Raw genomic sequence first — 14834 nt, forward strand, 5'->3', positions numbered from 1 at the left:
TCTCTCTCTCTCTCTCTCTCTCTCTCTCTCTCTNTNTNTNTNTNTNTNTNTNTNTTNTNTNTNTNTNTTTTTTTCTTTTTTCGTTTTCTTTTTCGTATTTGCTGCTTTGTTGTTGGCGTTCCTTTGTTTGTCCCCTTACCCCTCTCACCCCGCTTCTTTCTTTCTCCTTTTTTAAAAGAATATTTCCCCCTTAACGGTGGCGCTTGTTACTTTCCACTCCGCTTCTTTGGGCCAGCGGAGGAAGTGGCGGCACCGGCGTTACCGCCCGCCGTCTCGCCCGCGCCGTCGCCCGCGTCGCCGCGTTGGGGTGCGGCACCACCGCGACCACGTTGCAGCTTCGGTGCGTGCTTCACCTCTGCGGCGGGGCTTGGCGTGCTATCCACGGTGGGCACTGGCGTCGGGGCAACGGAAGTGTTGGCGTTAACCGGCTGCTGCGGTTCTACACGGGAGGCGCTGCTGCCCTTTGGCTGCCGCATGTTGCTGCGCATAGGTCCTGGCGGGCCCCCTTTATTGGGCGGGTAGTCTTGCATGGCTGCGTTGTTTTGATGCGGCGGCATGTAATTGCCGTAGCCGTGGAACGGCTGCTGCGGCGGTTGCTGATGTTGATGCTGGGGCTGATGCTGGTGCTGCTGGTGCTGCTGGTGCTGTTGATGAAATGACTGGGCATGCACGTGATGCATTGGCATCTGCTGGGCCGGATTCATGCGCCCCCCACCTCCCTGATAGGCTCTATGGTGCGTTGGCAAACCCTGTTGTTGACCCATGTACATCTGCTGCGCCGCCGCCCCCATGCTCTGTGGGACGGCGGCACTCTCATAGGTCTGCTGCGAGTACGACGAATCGTCCTGGTCGTAGTACATGCAAGTGCCAGGCCAGTTGGGGGGGGCCTCGTAGCACTGGTCGCTGCTCATTATCGCGTCGGCCAATAGCGTCATAAAATCAAGCACAGGCGCGGCAGCGCCTCCGGGCTTCATCGGCGTGTACGGCGCCGCCGCCGGGTTAAAGCCAGGAGACCTTGGGTGGTTGTCATGCTGAATTGCGATTTTTTCCTCCTCGCCGCGTCTGTAACGCATCGCGTTATCCTCTACCCCCATCACTGCGGCTGCGGCGGCCGGGGCGACTGGCGCCGCCGCAGAGGCCGCCGGCTGCAGCTCGCCGATGACCTTCCGTGCGGCGGCAACGGGGGGCGTGTAGGTCTTCTTCTTCTCCTGCGGACGCTGCACATCCGAGTGGAGTGCGCCCTCGTCCATGCCCCCGTCATCCTTCAACACCTCCTCACGCTCCATGCGGTGGGCAATGCCACGCGTCGCGGAGACCTCGATTTCACGCGCCACACGATCCGCATGGGCCCGCTGCTCCTCTGTGATCTTGCTGTGATCCAGCCGGGTGGTGTAGATCTCCTCCTTGTAGGACGTCTTCACCCCAAAGTTCTTCTCGTTTGCCTCGAATTGATCCCACGCCCCTGTTTGGTGCTGTTCGCTGTCCAGCAGCTCATTGGCGCCCTCATCGGCCCAATCGATCTTTGTGATGGCGTAGTCGCTGCGGGTGGTGTCCGCCCGGCCGGGCACTTCTGTGCGGATCTTTGCGTTCTGCGCCTCCACCATCACTATGTCCCGGTAGGGGATGCTTGTGTCCTCCTCTAACTGCAGGCACGAGGGGTCCAGCGGCTTGTGCTTCGCCGAGGGGAGACAGCGGGTGCAGCAGAGCAGAATACCTGCCTCCGTGTCCGCGTCGACGTCTGTGCGGGAGACGAAGATGCCCTCCACAGCCGAGCCATCTACCAGGCGCACCTGAACCAGCTGCCCAACTAAGTTCAGGTACAGGTACTCCAGGCGGTCTGCATTACTGCTAAATGTCGTGTCCATCGCAATACGACTAGACGCCCTTTAAAAAAAAAAAGCTTTCCTTCCGTAAAGGCGTTCGCTTCTTTTCGTTGCTGTCGCTGTTGTTGTTTTCGTTGTTTGCAGTTGCTTTTTTTTTTCGTTTGCTCCTTCGCTGCTTCGTTGGCTGTTCCTGCAGGCGAGTCTTCACTTCGGCTGGCCGGTGCTCACAGCTGGATACACAAGCAACTCCCTACTTTGCTTCCTTCGTCGAACCACGCGTGCTTCTGGCGTGCGTGGCGGCCAAAGCCACGTCAGACGGGGAAAACAAAAAAAAAACAACCACGAGGCAGAACGTTGTGCAAAGTCGAAAAGTAAAGCGGCAGAAGCACTGAGGCCACACACACCCGCAGGCAGAGACAGACACAAACACACACACAGAGAGAGAGAGAGGCACGGAGGGGGAAGAAAAACAACAACAACAATAGACGGCGTACACGACTCTCTTTCTTTCTCTCTCCCGCTTTCTTTCTTCTTTCTTTTCTTTTTTTTTTCCATCGTCTTGCTTCCTGGCGATGCTCGCGCTTGTCCCTCTCTCCTCTCCGCCTACAGGAACTTCTCCAACGTCATGGCCTGCTTGTCGATGCGCTGCAGGGGAGGGTACGGCGGCGGCCCGGCGGCCCCAAAGAGCACGCCCTGCAGCTCCTCGCGGTCGTACACTTTACTCCGAATGTTGCTAAAGTCGTGACGCTCGGGGTCCGTCATCTGCGGCACGTCGGTGTACATCTCCGGTATGACGCGCCGCTGCTCCGCGGGCGCCAGCCGGAACGGCACCTCCACCACCTCCCAGTCCCGCTGCTTCCACCGCTTCCGCAGCGTCTGCTGCGCGCACCACACGTCCACGTTAAACTGCACCGTCCGCAGGTCCTTCTTGAAGCGCCGCCCGCTCTTCTTTATGTTCACCGGGCCAATCTCCCGCAGGTACGCGGTGCGGCCGCCGAACCGGTTGGCGTCATGCAACGGGAGAGTGTTGAAGGCGTGCTGCCGGCGGTGTTGGTACGGCAGGTGGTCGAAGACGCCAGTCGAGATGGCCGCCAGGCTGCAGTGAAGCACCGCCGGGCGGCTGCAGCCCTGCCGCGGCCGCAGAAGACCGCAGCCAACACGTTGCATCGCGCCTTCGCTACACCCCTCGCAAGAGCCACACACGCACACACACACACACCTGCACGCGTGTCAGTTGTTCGTGCGTAGACGCTGTTGGTGGCGGGGCGGAGAAGACGCGGCAGGGAGAGGCAGAAGCAGGCAGCGTGTGGGGCGACGACGCCCGTCCAACGGAGTGCGAGGGGGAAAAGAAAAGAAAAACGAAGAATAATAAAAAAGAGAGGAAGAGGCTCGCGCCCGCTTTCCGCTCGTGCCTTCTGGCCTCTCTCCCTCGTCTGTCGTCCCCTCCCAAACTCTCCTCCGCCTCCCACGCGTTCAACGCCCCCCCCGACGGCGCACGATGCACCACCGCGCCCACACAAACACCGCCGGCATGGAAAAAAAGAAAAAAGAAAAGAAAGGGAGGAGGAAGGGGGACGAGGGAAAGCGGGGGTCGCAGTGGACCGCGAGCCCCACGCAGGCTGCTTAGCACAGGCGCAGCCAGAGAGGCGCGTAGGGGCGTCGCCGCAGCAGGAAGCACAATGCGGGCGACAAACAAACAAAGACGAATAAGAAGAAGGAGAAAAACAACAACAACAAGAAAGGGAATATGGTCACCATTTCGCGACACCCTCCAAGGCCTCAACAAGGGTCTCGGAGAAGCGCCAAAACTGGCATTTACCCGCGCACACCTCCGACTTTGTCTGCATCTCGCGCTCGCCCTCCTCCATGTCTACTAGCCGTCGAAGCAGCTGCTTCGCCTCCGACGCCTTCTCGCCTGGAAGCAGCCGCAGCACTGCCCGCATGGCGCGAAGGCTCATCATCATTGCAACGCGGCACACCCACTCGTGGGTGCAGCGCGCCTTCCAGGTGGACATGGCACGAAGCAGCGGCGCGCCGGGCGACTTGCCCGCCACATGGGCGTCGTGAATTGCAATTACCAGATGGGCGGCACACCCACGCACAAGCCGCATTGCTTGGTGCGTGTTCGCCGTCTTCCTTGCCTCCAGCTGGGAGAGAGAGACGAGGGCCAGCTGCAGCGCACTCTCCACCGGGTGCACGCTGCCCATGAGCTTCAGCGGCACGTGCGCAGACCCACCCTCGGCCGCCCCAAGGCGCGTTGTCCAGTGCGACACGATCTGCTCCGCCCGGTGCCGCAGCGCCGCGTGATGTGCCGCGCAGGTAAATAGCCGCAGCACCTCCCAGTCGAGTTCGTCGCTGTTGCAAGTTAGCTCCCCGGCCTTCCGCAGCATGGAAAAGATGTGCCTCCCCTTTGCCGCGTCTGCCTGCTGGCCACTAAAGGCGATTTGGCTGATCTGTCGCGCCGCGTACGTTCTCAGGACGGACGCCAGCTGCTCCTTCGCCTCGCAGTTCGTGAAGGCGTCCACCGCGTGACGGAAAAATTTCTCCTCCTCCTGCGACAACGCCCGCACCTCCCCCATCAGCAGCGGCTGCTGCAAACTCAGCTTCATCTCGGCCGGCGCCAGGCGGGACTTAAGGCGTGCCATGCGAACGTACACCTCGCCCAGCGCCTGCTGGACGTCGCGGAGCGTGACAGTTGCGGAGGAGGTGCAGCAGTCGCCAAAGACGGCGCCGGCTGGGGCCTGCTGCATCGCGTGGAAGAGCGACTGCGTCCGGTGCAGCGACTCGAGCGCCTTGGTGTAGCGGTCTGTGAGGAAGTAGTGGCGACCCACATGGTAGTACACCTGCCCCGTCTTTAGCAGCAGCCGCTTGGACTGGAGGCCCACCTTCGTGAGGAAGCGCAGTGCGGTGAAGGAGAGCGAGACCACGTCCGGCGTGATCGCCGAGAGCCACGCAAGCGTCGACGCCCCTGCGATGGGCGCCTCCGTGCCGTTGCCGTTGCCGTTGCCGTTGCCGCTGCCGCCGTCGCTGTTGTTGTTGTCGTTGCTCTGCGTGCGCGCGCTGTTGCCACTGCGGCTGCGACGAAGACGTGCCTCCTCGCGAGACTTGACACGGCGGCTGAGTTCCAGCAGCACCTCCGCCGTGAACGGGGTGCGGTCGCCCATGACAAGCAGCACAACGTCCGTGTAGAGCTCCCACACGGTGGCCTCAAGCGGGGCCACGTTGATTGCCTCCGTGCGCGTATCCACCAGCGCCAGCGGCTCCACGTTGTCGGCCGGCGGCGGGCCCTGCGTCAGGGCGGCGTCGCTGTTCAGCACCCGGCTCATCTGCTCCAGCCGCACGAGGCCCTCCACGACGACCTGCAGGAGATCCTTCGCAATGAGGCTGTGGATGTGCACGTTGCTGCCGCGATTATTCTCAGCCCGCAGCCGCATGTACACGCGTCGCTCCACGGCAAACTGCTCCATCGCGCGTGCAACACACACGCACACCGCGGCACTGCACGGCAGAAGACACCGCAAGAAGGCCCGGCGTGTGGCGGCGCTGAGCGCCACGTCGTACGCGGCCTCCTCAAGACGCACCTCAAAGCGGCCACAAGTCAGCAAGGCTTCTCGGTAGAGCTCCGGCAGCTGGATGATGCCGCCCTCCTCCTCAAGTGCCGCCTTGCGATTGCTGATCAGGCGGCCGACGAGCGCAGGGAGGCACTTGACGATCTCGCACACGTGGGTGCACGCCTCATCCATCTTCGCGCGCTGCATGAAAAACACGGCAAAGCTGCGCAGCAGAAGCGACAGTGCATCCGGCGCCTTCGCCTCCGAGTCCTTGAGATGCATGCCCATTCGAAAGCACATCGTCGCCAGCCCCCAGTTCAGCCGCTCGTTCTCTTCGGCGTGCCGCGCCTCCTCCGTTGCTTCCGCCTTGCTGTTCGCCCCAACCCCGGCTTCCTCTTCCTCTTTTTCGTTGCGACTGCCGCCGCTGGGGGAACCGGCGTTGTTTTTAGGGTCTGTGGCTCCCGCGGCATCCTCCGGGAGAAACTTCTCGAGACGCTCGTCTCGGGAGTACTCGTAGATCTCCAGCAGCCCCGACTCGTAGTTGCGTATGACCGCGTACGTCATGCCGTCCTTCCCGCACTGCTTCACCAGCCACTGCAGCACATTCATCGTGAAGTTCATGGCCGCCGTCGCCATGCTTCCCTCCACGATTCCAAGCAACTCCTGCACCTTGCGCACCTCGTAGCGCTGAATAATGCCGTCGTTGTGGACGTAGATGCCGACCTGCGGCACATTTGCCAGCGTCGCGTCAAACCAGCAGCGCAGCGCATCGCGCTGGATCTCCTGCGGCGTCATCACAACAGAGGCGTCCTCCAACTTCAGCACGGACTCCGTGTTGTCGCTGCGGTCGAGCAAAATGGGGGTGTCAATGCCCACCAGCACATCCATTCGCCCAATCTCCCACGAGAGTATGTGGGAGTAGCGACTCAGCGTTCGTAACTCCTTTGACAGCGCGAGTGACCCGACGCGGTGCGTCGGCAGCGCCACAACCCCACCGCCCGCCCCACTGTAGTTGCCGCCCTTTGTTTCCGTCGAAGAGAAGACGTCTTTGTGGATGCGGTAGAGCGCTTTACCCAGAAGTGCCTTCTCACGCATGTCACGCACCCTGGTGCGAAAATCCCTTGCGCTGTGCGAGTCAATCAACAAAGTGGGCCCCATCCGCCTCACTTCTAACGCGAGTGACTTTTCATGGCAGTAGGCGGACTCAAACACACTCCGCAGCGCCTCCCCTGTGGAGAGCAGGAGAACGTTCTCCTCGCCACCGCGCCATTCCTGCACGGCGCAGGACAGCAGCGACCTCTTCGCCGCGTTCTCGTCGCGCTCAAAGCCAGGGGCGTGCTGGTGAACGTTGTACGTTGTGTCCGGCAGCAGGTAGTTCCAGGTGGGCTGATCCAGGTCGGTGCCAGCCTGCATGGGCCGCGTCATGGGAAGCGGCGGGACCCCCTCCACCCGCCGCACATGAATGCTCTTTGTGATGCTGCTCTGCATGAGGGCCTTCAGCGGCATCGACCCGCCCGGACTGCGCTGCTCGTCCTCCTTCAACACAACAAGCGACTGCTCCTCCGCCCTGTAGAGCGACGCCGAGGAGGAGGAGAACGGCGGAGACAAGGCGGCGTCCCGTTCCATCGATTCCGCACGCGTCTGCAGCAACTCCGAGGGCATCGTTCGGAAGAAAAAGTCAAACTCCCACTTATGTGCCAGCGCCGGCTTTGCCAGGGGGCCCGCACGAGTCAGTGCTGCGGTGGGCAGCACCTCCACACGCCCGTCGTGGTTGCAGGTGGGACTTCTTCCACGACTGCCGGCGTGGGCCTGGCTCGCCTCGCAGGGGCTCAGCAGCGCCCCGTCGCGCGCCTCCGCCAGACGTTTTTGCGCTTCTTTCTTCCGCCGTTCATTAAACTTCTTCACGGCCTTCCGGTGCAACGCGCGCCGCGAGGGTCGCGCGGCCCCCGCGGCGCTGCTGCTGCCCGCACTGCCGCACCGGCAGCTCGCGCCGGCCGGTGCTCCTGCAACGCTCTCGTCTTTGCCAGCCGCCGCCGCCGCTGTCGCTGCGTGCGGCATGACTGCAACCTCCTGCAAGGGGAGGAGGAGAAGAGGAACAGAAAGAGAGGAAAACTTGCGGCCCCACGGCGGCAGGCAGCGACGGGAGTGGAGATACAAAACAGAAGAGAAGGGGGAATGCGCCGAAAGGAGACGGCTTTCATCACACGGCAGGAAGCAGAAGGAAATGGGAAGGGGGAAAACAAAAAAAAAAGAGGCAATAACAACAACAACAACCACCACCACCACCACTACCACCACCAACACAGCAGCAGCAGCAGCGGCTGTATCAAACGATGCGGGCGAGTAACAACAACAAGCAGTGGGCGGGAACAAAGCCCACCAAAACAACAAAATAGCGTAAACAAAACAACGATGCGAAGCTCCTTCTTAATATTCACAAGAAAAAGAAAACCAAACCTGATGCATTCACGCATACATTCAGGCATTCATACATGCACGTATGTATGTATATATGTATGCGCGAAAGTGTGTCTCTGAGCAAATGAGAGTTTCCTCCCCACTTTCATCGGCATTGCCGTTTGCTTCAGAGCCTCACGCAAGACGACTCAAATTGTCATGACACGCTCAATATTGCCGCGGCAAACAGGGCAGCGGTTGTTCTGCTGAAATCGCAACACGCTGGCGCACTCGTAACAGAGGCACATGTGGCGACACGGCAAGATTGTTGTGTTTCGGGCATTCATCAGGCAAATGACGCAGACATCCGCCGACTCCTCCTCCTCGTCGTTGCTGTCAATAACGTCGTAGTCGCCGCCAAGGTCGTAGACGTCGTCCAGCTCGTACACCTGCGTGCCGTGCTGCAGCAGCTGCCGCACCATCTTTGCCTCATAGACCGGCCGCGGCGCCTCACCTGGCGATTCGCCGTGTGGCAGCGAGGCACGCCCCCGTGCCCCGTCGGGAATGTCGAGGAAGGTGTACTGCACTATTCGCACCGTCGGCGGGGACCTCGCGCCGGCGGCCTTGGCACCGCCGTGGTTTCCGCCGGCCCCAAACTCCCGCCTTGAGGCGGAGACGGGGACGGCGTTGGCCGCGCCGGCAAAGCTTTGCGTGTTTAGGGCAACCTCCTCCGCGGGTGCCTCGTACAAAAGCTCAATAGCAATCGGGGCGTACGTCAGGCACCTCACCCGGTTCTCCGCAAATCTAAAAGTGGCCTTCTTCAGCCGCTCAATGTGCAGAGGCTCGCAAACCTCAATCTTCTCATGGAACTCCTCCGGTGAGACGAACTCAAACAAACAAAACGGGTTCTGGCTTCGCTCCGACTGCATCAGCTGCACCCCTTCCCCCACGCGGTAGTCAACGTCCACGCCAGCAAGCACCCGAAGCGTCTGCCCCGGCTCCGACATGGCAATCGAAAACGAGAGCAGAAACCCGGACTCCCTATTCTTCGGGTCGAACTGCGTCAGCCGAAACGACTGCCGTGACGGAACGGCCACTGGCAGCTGAATCGTCTCGGCGCGGTCAATCGCCTCACCGTCGTCCAGCTGATCGGTGTCAACGTTGAAGATGAGCGGGCCGGTGATGGGCGGTTGGCCAGTGTAGCGGATAGTTGGCCCACCGGAGATGAGGTAAAATGTTTTCGGCCCCCCAACCAGGTGCCGCTGCGGTGCCGGCGGCGCCGGCCGCGCCGCCGCCGTCAGCCAGTTCCCCATGGTCCTCCCTTCGTTTCCCTCCTCTGTGCTATTCGTTTTTCTTTTTCTCTTCACGTTCCTCCCTTTCTTAGCCTCGTGTGTTTGCGGTTCCCCTCCGCCCAGGCCGTCGGGGCACCCGGCGCTGCCGCTGCCGAGGAGGAAGAGACGGGGAGGAGCGCACAGGGGCTGCAGCGCGTGTCGCCGGCAAGCAGTCGGAGGCGGCCCCCCCGCACAACGCCCACCTCTCCGCCCTCCGTCGCAGGCACACACACGCACACACGCGACAGAGGGCGGAGAGGTGAAGCGAAACAACCGGGCAGCAACGCCAGTACGACAAGCAAACAAACAAACAAACAAAAAAAACGCCGACTGTGCGGGAGAGCATACATCCATCACTATCATACATAAATCTCGCCCGCCGCAGTTCTAGACGTAAGACAACAAACATAAAAAACCTTCCCACAACCACACACACACACACACACATCCTCTCTCTCTCTATGGCTCTGCCTCTCTGCCTCCCCTGCCCACCCCTCGCCAGAGAAGGCTGAGAGAAAGGTGACGGGAACTGGGGAAAGGCCATCGGGGGAAGCAAGTAACCAGAACAACACACACCCCGCACGCATGCAATAACAACTGTTTCTCTCTACAGTCTTCATTGCTGGCGGTAATACTACTGAGCAGCGGCAGTATTCGTCGTGGGGGTGAAGAAGCGGAGGGGGAAAAGCCTGCCCTTGATCTTGGGGCGTCGGCGGGGCGTGGAGGAGGGCGAAAGTGGGTCACGGAGCGCCCCGCACCTTGATTTTCTTCGTCAGCGCCTTTGTGTACTCCTCGGGCACACCTAGCTCCTCTAACTCGGCAAGTTTCCGCTGACGGATGGCCTCGATAGCCGCCTCGCGGTCCCGCATCTGCATCAAGAGGTTGTTGCCCTCCGCCACGTGCTCGTGACGTTCGCGGCGACGGCGCTCCTCCACCTCCATGATCTGCTTGAGCACGGCCAGGGAGTTCTCCTCGTGCAGATGCCGCGCCCGCGCCTTCCGCTCCCGGTCCTTCTCAAGCGCAAGTTTCTGCACAGCGACGATGTGCTCCAGCTCCTCCAGCTCCTGCTGGTGCTGCTCCGCCTTGATTCGCTTGCGCTCCTCCATCTGCTGCTCGCGGACGCGTGCCAATTCTTGCAGGATGGCCCGCTCGTTCTCCTTGCGCTCCTTCTCCTTGCGCCGCGTCTCTCGCGCATGTGCCTCCTGGGCGCGTTTGGCGCGAATTTCATCCAACTCGGCCTGCTTGTCCTGCACCCGCTGCTGCTGCGCCCGCAGCCTGGCAACCTCCCGCTCCTTTTCGTCGCGGATGCGCTGCTGCTCCTCCGCGAAGCGCCGCTCCCGCTCCTCCTTCGCCTTGATGTACTCCAATACCTGCCTCTCCTCCTCTAGCTCCAGCTCCTGCTGCCGCTTCTTAAGCTTGATCTGCTCCGCGTTGGAAAGCGCGGCGTCCTCCATGAGGCGACGCGCGGCCTCTTGCCTGCGCAGCTTCTCCGCGGCCTCCTCCTCCCGCAGCCGCTCAATGTGGCGCGTCATCGCCTCCTGCTCCTGCTGGTGGGCCTCGAGCTTTCGAATTCGGTCGATCTCCCGCTCTTCTAGCTGCGCCCGGATCACCGCGAGGTTCTTCTTGCGGCCCTCCACCTGCTCCCGCTCCCGCTCCTCGTACAGGCGCTGCGCCCGCTTGGACTCAAGCACCATCATCTGATCCAGCTCCTCCTCCTGCTTGCGCTCCGCTTCCTTGCCGCGCTTCTTCTCCATCAGCTGCGCGTTGCGGATGGCGAGGCACTTTGCCTCCATCACAATTTGGTTCATCGCCCGCACTTCCTCGAACTGCTCGTCGATGAGGTTCTTCGCCCGCTCCAGGTGAAGTCGCTGCTGCTGCTCCTCCTCAATGTCGTCGAGCGTCTTATCCTCGCCGCCGTGCAGGCGGTGTTTGGCGTCGTACTCCTGCATGCGCTGCTTGCGCTCCATTGCGGCGGCGGTGCGGGTGCGCACGGTGCTTTGAAGCGGCGACGACATCACCGTCTTCCCGGCAATCATGTCGCGCACGATGTCCAGCTCGGTGCGGGTGAGAATCGTCGAGTCACGCGGCGCCTTGCGCTCGTTGAGTTCCTTGCGGAGGTCTCCGTCGGTCTGCCCGGGGCGCCGCGGTGGAAAGACACCACCGCTGAGCCGCGCCATCATGTTGGCCATCGCAGTAGACGCCTCTTCCTTTTCCTTCGCCCCACCACTTTTTTTTCTCCCCTCCGCTCTTCTTCTTTTTCTTCTGGCACGTGCGGAAAGGGAGGAGCAAAAGAGGCGCAATGCGTGGGGAGGGGGCGGCGGGCGCGGAGGCTGGCGCACAGAAGCAAATGCCGCGCGAGAAAAAAGGGCGAGGGCGGTGCGAGGGAGGAAAAATTGCCATCATCAACATCAACGCCGGCAGCAGCGACGGAAACAGAAGCCACCCCGCCGAGCAACGAAAAAAAAAAAAAAAGGAATTCCCGTCGGGCAGCCCATGCGGAACGCAGTCGTTGGAACGGCCAATCAAATCGCTGCGCGACCGGTTCCGCGGTTTCCCGGCCTTCTGCTTGATATATATTTTTTCTTTTCTTTTTTCTTTTCCCGCCGCGTCCCCTCCGCGGCTGTGCCCGCCTCTACATCGTCGCCTTTGCCACGGCGCCGGAGGACGCACCCTTGGGAGGGGCAAGCAAGAGCGTCAGCGCGGTCTTCGACACGGGCTTCATGATCTCAATCCGCTCCGCATGCGTTGGGCGCTCCAGGAGGTCCATCAGGGCGTGGATCAGGTCCTGCCGCTTGAGCTCCTCCTGCATCATCTTCAGCACCGTCACATCCGACGCCGCGGCCCCCGCCTCCTGCCCGGGCGACCCACGCGAACGCGGCGAGCGTGAGCGGCCTGCGCCGCCGCGTCTTCCGGGGGCCGCCTGCTGCGCCTCCAGACTACTCATCAGAGCACCCAGGACGTTGTTGACGCGCAACTGCAGCTCCAGCTGCGCCACCCGCGCCTCCAACTGCTGCACGCGCTGCTGCCTGCGTGCACAGGCGGCGCACGCGGCGGCGTCGCCCGGGCAGGGGACACCGGCGCCGGCAGTCGTGGCAGGCGCCCGCAGGGGCGAGACTAAAAGGGCGGGCGTGTTTCCCCCGGTGTTCACGCCCACGTCCCGCACGGCCACCTGCACAACTTCGCCGAGGCCGCCCGGCTTTTCGATCACTTTGTACCGCGTTGAGGCCATGCGCGACTGGCGCAAGCCCCATCAACAAATAAAGAGAAAGAGAAAAAAAGAGCAGGGCCAAGATGCCAAAAAAGAAGTGTGTGCACGCACAGGGAGAGGGGCGAGAGAGAGAGAGAGAGACGAACAACACACAGTGGCGCACACCTCCGCACACGCGCAGCGAGGCAACTATGAAAGTGAGGGAGGGGAAAAGAGAAAGACAAAAAACAACAACAACAACAACAACAAAAAAGAAAACTGACCAACGAGCCGGCAGCAAGGCAAAGTAAAAAAACACACACAACACAGACATTGGCGGGAATAATCCCCCCCCCCCTACTCCCCTATTTGAGCACGATTGGGGCAGCAATCGCCTCTCAGGGAACTGACACACTGGGAACGAAAACGCGAAAAAAAAACACACAGCTAACTATGGTGAAGTTAAGCAAAGTTGCATTCGCCCTTTTCTTGTCCACCACGCAAAAACATATCCACTACACCCCCCTTCCTAAACCAATGCGTAACGTTCGACACTGCAGCACGAGAAAAGACCATAACCACACTTTTTTTCCCCCCGTTGCATGTGTGCAACTGCAGCGTGGCGGTGGCGGTGGAAAGCGAGGGGCGTCACTACAAGCCTGCGTGCGCCAGGACACTATGCAGGCTCACCATCGCCTCGATCTTGGTTCGACAAAACGGGCACGTCAACACATCGCCGCGGGTGGGGCGTAGCTTGTTGCTGCATTCCTCACAGCAGCAGGTGTGGTAGCATGGAAGAAACGTCACCGAGGGGCTGGACTCAAGGCAGAGAAAGCAAACCGAATCCTCATCCGTCGTGCTCACCTTGGCTGAGCGGGGTGTCAGCAGATGCACCTCTGCGGCCCCGCCCTCCCTAACTCCGTGTGCTGCAGGGGACCCCACGGCAGCCTCCGCCGCGACAGGCCCCGACCGCCCCCCATCATCACCACCCGCGCCACTAGGCGTCGTGTTGCGAAGGCCCGCATTGTCGTTGGTGTTGTCCTCGTCGGCACTGTGATTGGCGGCGGGGGTGTCGCTTGTGGGCGGGGGAGCGGCATCGGCGGCCGCGGCAGCAGGCGTCGACGGAGCCGCCGCATCATTTCGGGCGATTGCGGCGTCCTCGGCGGACCCGGCGTCACGGAGAAACGGTGTTCCCTCGTCGTCCAACTGGGGCTCCTCCTCCCTTTGCTGCCGACGCGCCTGCAGGGACAGCAGCACCACGCCGCCAAGGAACGAGAGCAGCATCAGTGCCCCTCCCACACTGACGACAATCTCGAAATAGTACGTGGCATTTCCATCTCTCTTCTCCCGCATGCTGCAAGACTGGATGACTTTGCCGTTGGCGCACGACGCGTACGGCGGCTGACACATGGACGAGGAAATGCAAAAGTAGCACCAGTTTCGTTCCTCGCAGCTTTCGCAGTCGCCGTGGGGCACATCGCAAAGGGCCCCGCATGTGGTGTTGGTATTATTTACAATCGCATACGCGGCGCATGCCGCCGCCGAGGAGGCTGAGCTCAACTTGTCGAAACACTGCCGCCCCACAGGTTTCTCGCAACACCACGCACACTCTTCCATCTCAAGACACTCCGACGCGTAGTAAATGGGCCTGCTGGCACATCTACTCTGCAAAGCAGCTTCGCCCGCCGTGGCTACCGTGGTGATCGCCGTCAGCACGGCCACTGCGCAACAGATCCGCGGGAACATGCGGAATACAAGCGAACACGACGCCCACACAACTAGTAAAGCAGTCTCAAGATAACTTCTATAGGCGGCCCCAAAACTGGCCAGTTTTTTTTTATGCCTCTAATGGCACTGGAACGATGCACCGCTCTATCGCCCACCTTTGCCAGAGTTCACCCACTGAGAGCACGAGAAGTAGAAGGGGTCGGATACATGCATGCGAGAGAAGCCCGCGGGGTCAGGTGTGCCCCTCAGCACCACTGCTGAGCGGGTGAGCAATTTTGCACGTATTTGTGTGTGCGTGTGGGGAGTGCCGGGCAGAAGATATGCAAATAATGAGCAAAATAGGGACAGAGCTAGAAGAAAAAAAAAAGATTCGCCTGCTTCTCCAAAAGGAGGTACTATAACGAAGAAACTGCGGCTCTTTTTCTGCGTATTCGTTTCATTTAGTTGTGTGTGCGTTTTTTTCCTTCTTTCTGGCCCTTTGGTTTATTATCCCTGTCTCTGCTTTTCCCGCTCAGCCGTTGCTTCCCCCACACACGATCGCCTCCTTTTCGCCGCCCCCCCCCCGCCTCCCGCCTCCTCTACGGGAGCAGCTGCGGGGGAGAAGCGGCGGCGGCGGCGGCAGCGGCAGCGGGCCTCCTCGTGAAGTGGCGGGGAGAAACGGAAACACGCACACTCGCACACCCACACGCACACAGCAAAGAAACGGAAGGGGGGAAAAAAGCATTAGCACCAACGAAACCAAAAAGGCGAGAGTAAATCCAAAAAAGAACTTTCGGGAAGTACAAAAAACAAAAACACATCCTTGCCGCCAATCGGG

General features: G+C 61.0%; 7 protein-coding genes across 7 annotated transcripts, besides 17 other annotated features; all 7 read right to left on the reverse strand.

Moving 5' to 3' along the window:
- Window positions 1–33: a microsatellite.
- A 35-nt stretch (window positions 34–68) lies between these two features.
- Window positions 69–114: a microsatellite.
- A 92-nt stretch (window positions 115–206) lies between these two features.
- Window positions 207–1865, reverse strand: Tco025E_00562 (putative ataxin-2; the record flags this gene model as incomplete). The annotated part of the gene is made up of 1 exon (XM_029367502.1): window positions 207–1865. The coding sequence occupies one exon, from the start codon at window positions 1863–1865 to the stop codon at window positions 207–209; it is 1659 nt and encodes a 552-aa protein (XP_029232394.1).
- A 59-nt stretch (window positions 1866–1924) lies between these two features.
- Window positions 1925–1986: a microsatellite.
- A 251-nt stretch (window positions 1987–2237) lies between these two features.
- Window positions 2238–2276: a microsatellite.
- Window positions 2277–2321: 45 nt separating this feature from the next.
- Window positions 2322–2344: a microsatellite.
- Window positions 2345–2374: a microsatellite.
- Window positions 2375–2426: 52 nt separating this feature from the next.
- Window positions 2427–2990, reverse strand: Tco025E_00563 (uncharacterized protein; the record flags this gene model as incomplete). Its single annotated transcript, XM_029367503.1, has 1 exon — window positions 2427–2990. The coding sequence occupies one exon, from the start codon at window positions 2988–2990 to the stop codon at window positions 2427–2429; it is 564 nt and encodes a 187-aa protein (XP_029232395.1).
- A 29-nt stretch (window positions 2991–3019) lies between these two features.
- Window positions 3020–3042: a microsatellite.
- Window positions 3043–3514: 472 nt separating this feature from the next.
- Window positions 3515–3563: a sequence feature (GA-rich).
- An 11-nt stretch (window positions 3564–3574) lies between these two features.
- On the reverse strand, window positions 3575–7432 carry Tco025E_00564 (uncharacterized protein; the record flags this gene model as incomplete). Its single annotated transcript, XM_029367504.1, has 1 exon — window positions 3575–7432. The coding sequence occupies one exon, from the start codon at window positions 7430–7432 to the stop codon at window positions 3575–3577; it is 3858 nt and encodes a 1285-aa protein (XP_029232396.1).
- A 180-nt stretch (window positions 7433–7612) lies between these two features.
- Window positions 7613–7691: a microsatellite.
- A 143-nt stretch (window positions 7692–7834) lies between these two features.
- Window positions 7835–7894: a microsatellite.
- An 86-nt stretch (window positions 7895–7980) lies between these two features.
- Tco025E_00565 (zinc finger family protein) lies at window positions 7981–9084 on the reverse strand (the record flags this gene model as incomplete). Its single annotated transcript, XM_029367505.1, has 1 exon — window positions 7981–9084. The coding sequence occupies one exon, from the start codon at window positions 9082–9084 to the stop codon at window positions 7981–7983; it is 1104 nt and encodes a 367-aa protein (XP_029232397.1).
- Window positions 9085–9396: 312 nt separating this feature from the next.
- Window positions 9397–9425: a microsatellite.
- Window positions 9426–9523: 98 nt separating this feature from the next.
- Window positions 9524–9549: a microsatellite.
- A 293-nt stretch (window positions 9550–9842) lies between these two features.
- Tco025E_00566 (flagella associated protein) lies at window positions 9843–11291 on the reverse strand (the record flags this gene model as incomplete). Its single annotated transcript, XM_029367506.1, has 1 exon — window positions 9843–11291. The coding sequence occupies one exon, from the start codon at window positions 11289–11291 to the stop codon at window positions 9843–9845; it is 1449 nt and encodes a 482-aa protein (XP_029232398.1).
- Window positions 11292–11734: 443 nt separating this feature from the next.
- On the reverse strand, window positions 11735–12331 carry Tco025E_00567 (uncharacterized protein; the record flags this gene model as incomplete). Its single annotated transcript, XM_029367507.1, has 1 exon — window positions 11735–12331. The coding sequence occupies one exon, from the start codon at window positions 12329–12331 to the stop codon at window positions 11735–11737; it is 597 nt and encodes a 198-aa protein (XP_029232399.1).
- Window positions 12332–12421: 90 nt separating this feature from the next.
- Window positions 12422–12451: a microsatellite.
- A 68-nt stretch (window positions 12452–12519) lies between these two features.
- Window positions 12520–12530: a sequence feature (A-rich).
- Window positions 12531–12562: a microsatellite.
- A 378-nt stretch (window positions 12563–12940) lies between these two features.
- Tco025E_00568 (uncharacterized protein) lies at window positions 12941–14035 on the reverse strand (the record flags this gene model as incomplete). Its single annotated transcript, XM_029367508.1, has 1 exon — window positions 12941–14035. One exon carries the CDS (start codon window positions 14033–14035, stop codon window positions 12941–12943), a length of 1095 nt encoding a protein of 364 aa, XP_029232400.1.
- A 563-nt stretch (window positions 14036–14598) lies between these two features.
- Window positions 14599–14648: a microsatellite.
- A 32-nt stretch (window positions 14649–14680) lies between these two features.
- Window positions 14681–14714: a microsatellite.
- Window positions 14715–14834: the final 120 nt, after the last annotated feature.

This window comes from Trypanosoma conorhini (assembly GCF_003719485.1).
Source record: "Trypanosoma conorhini strain 025E chromosome Unknown Tco_14.4_contig_00013, whole genome shotgun sequence".
NCBI lineage: Eukaryota > Euglenozoa > Kinetoplastea > Trypanosomatida > Trypanosomatidae > Trypanosoma > Trypanosoma conorhini.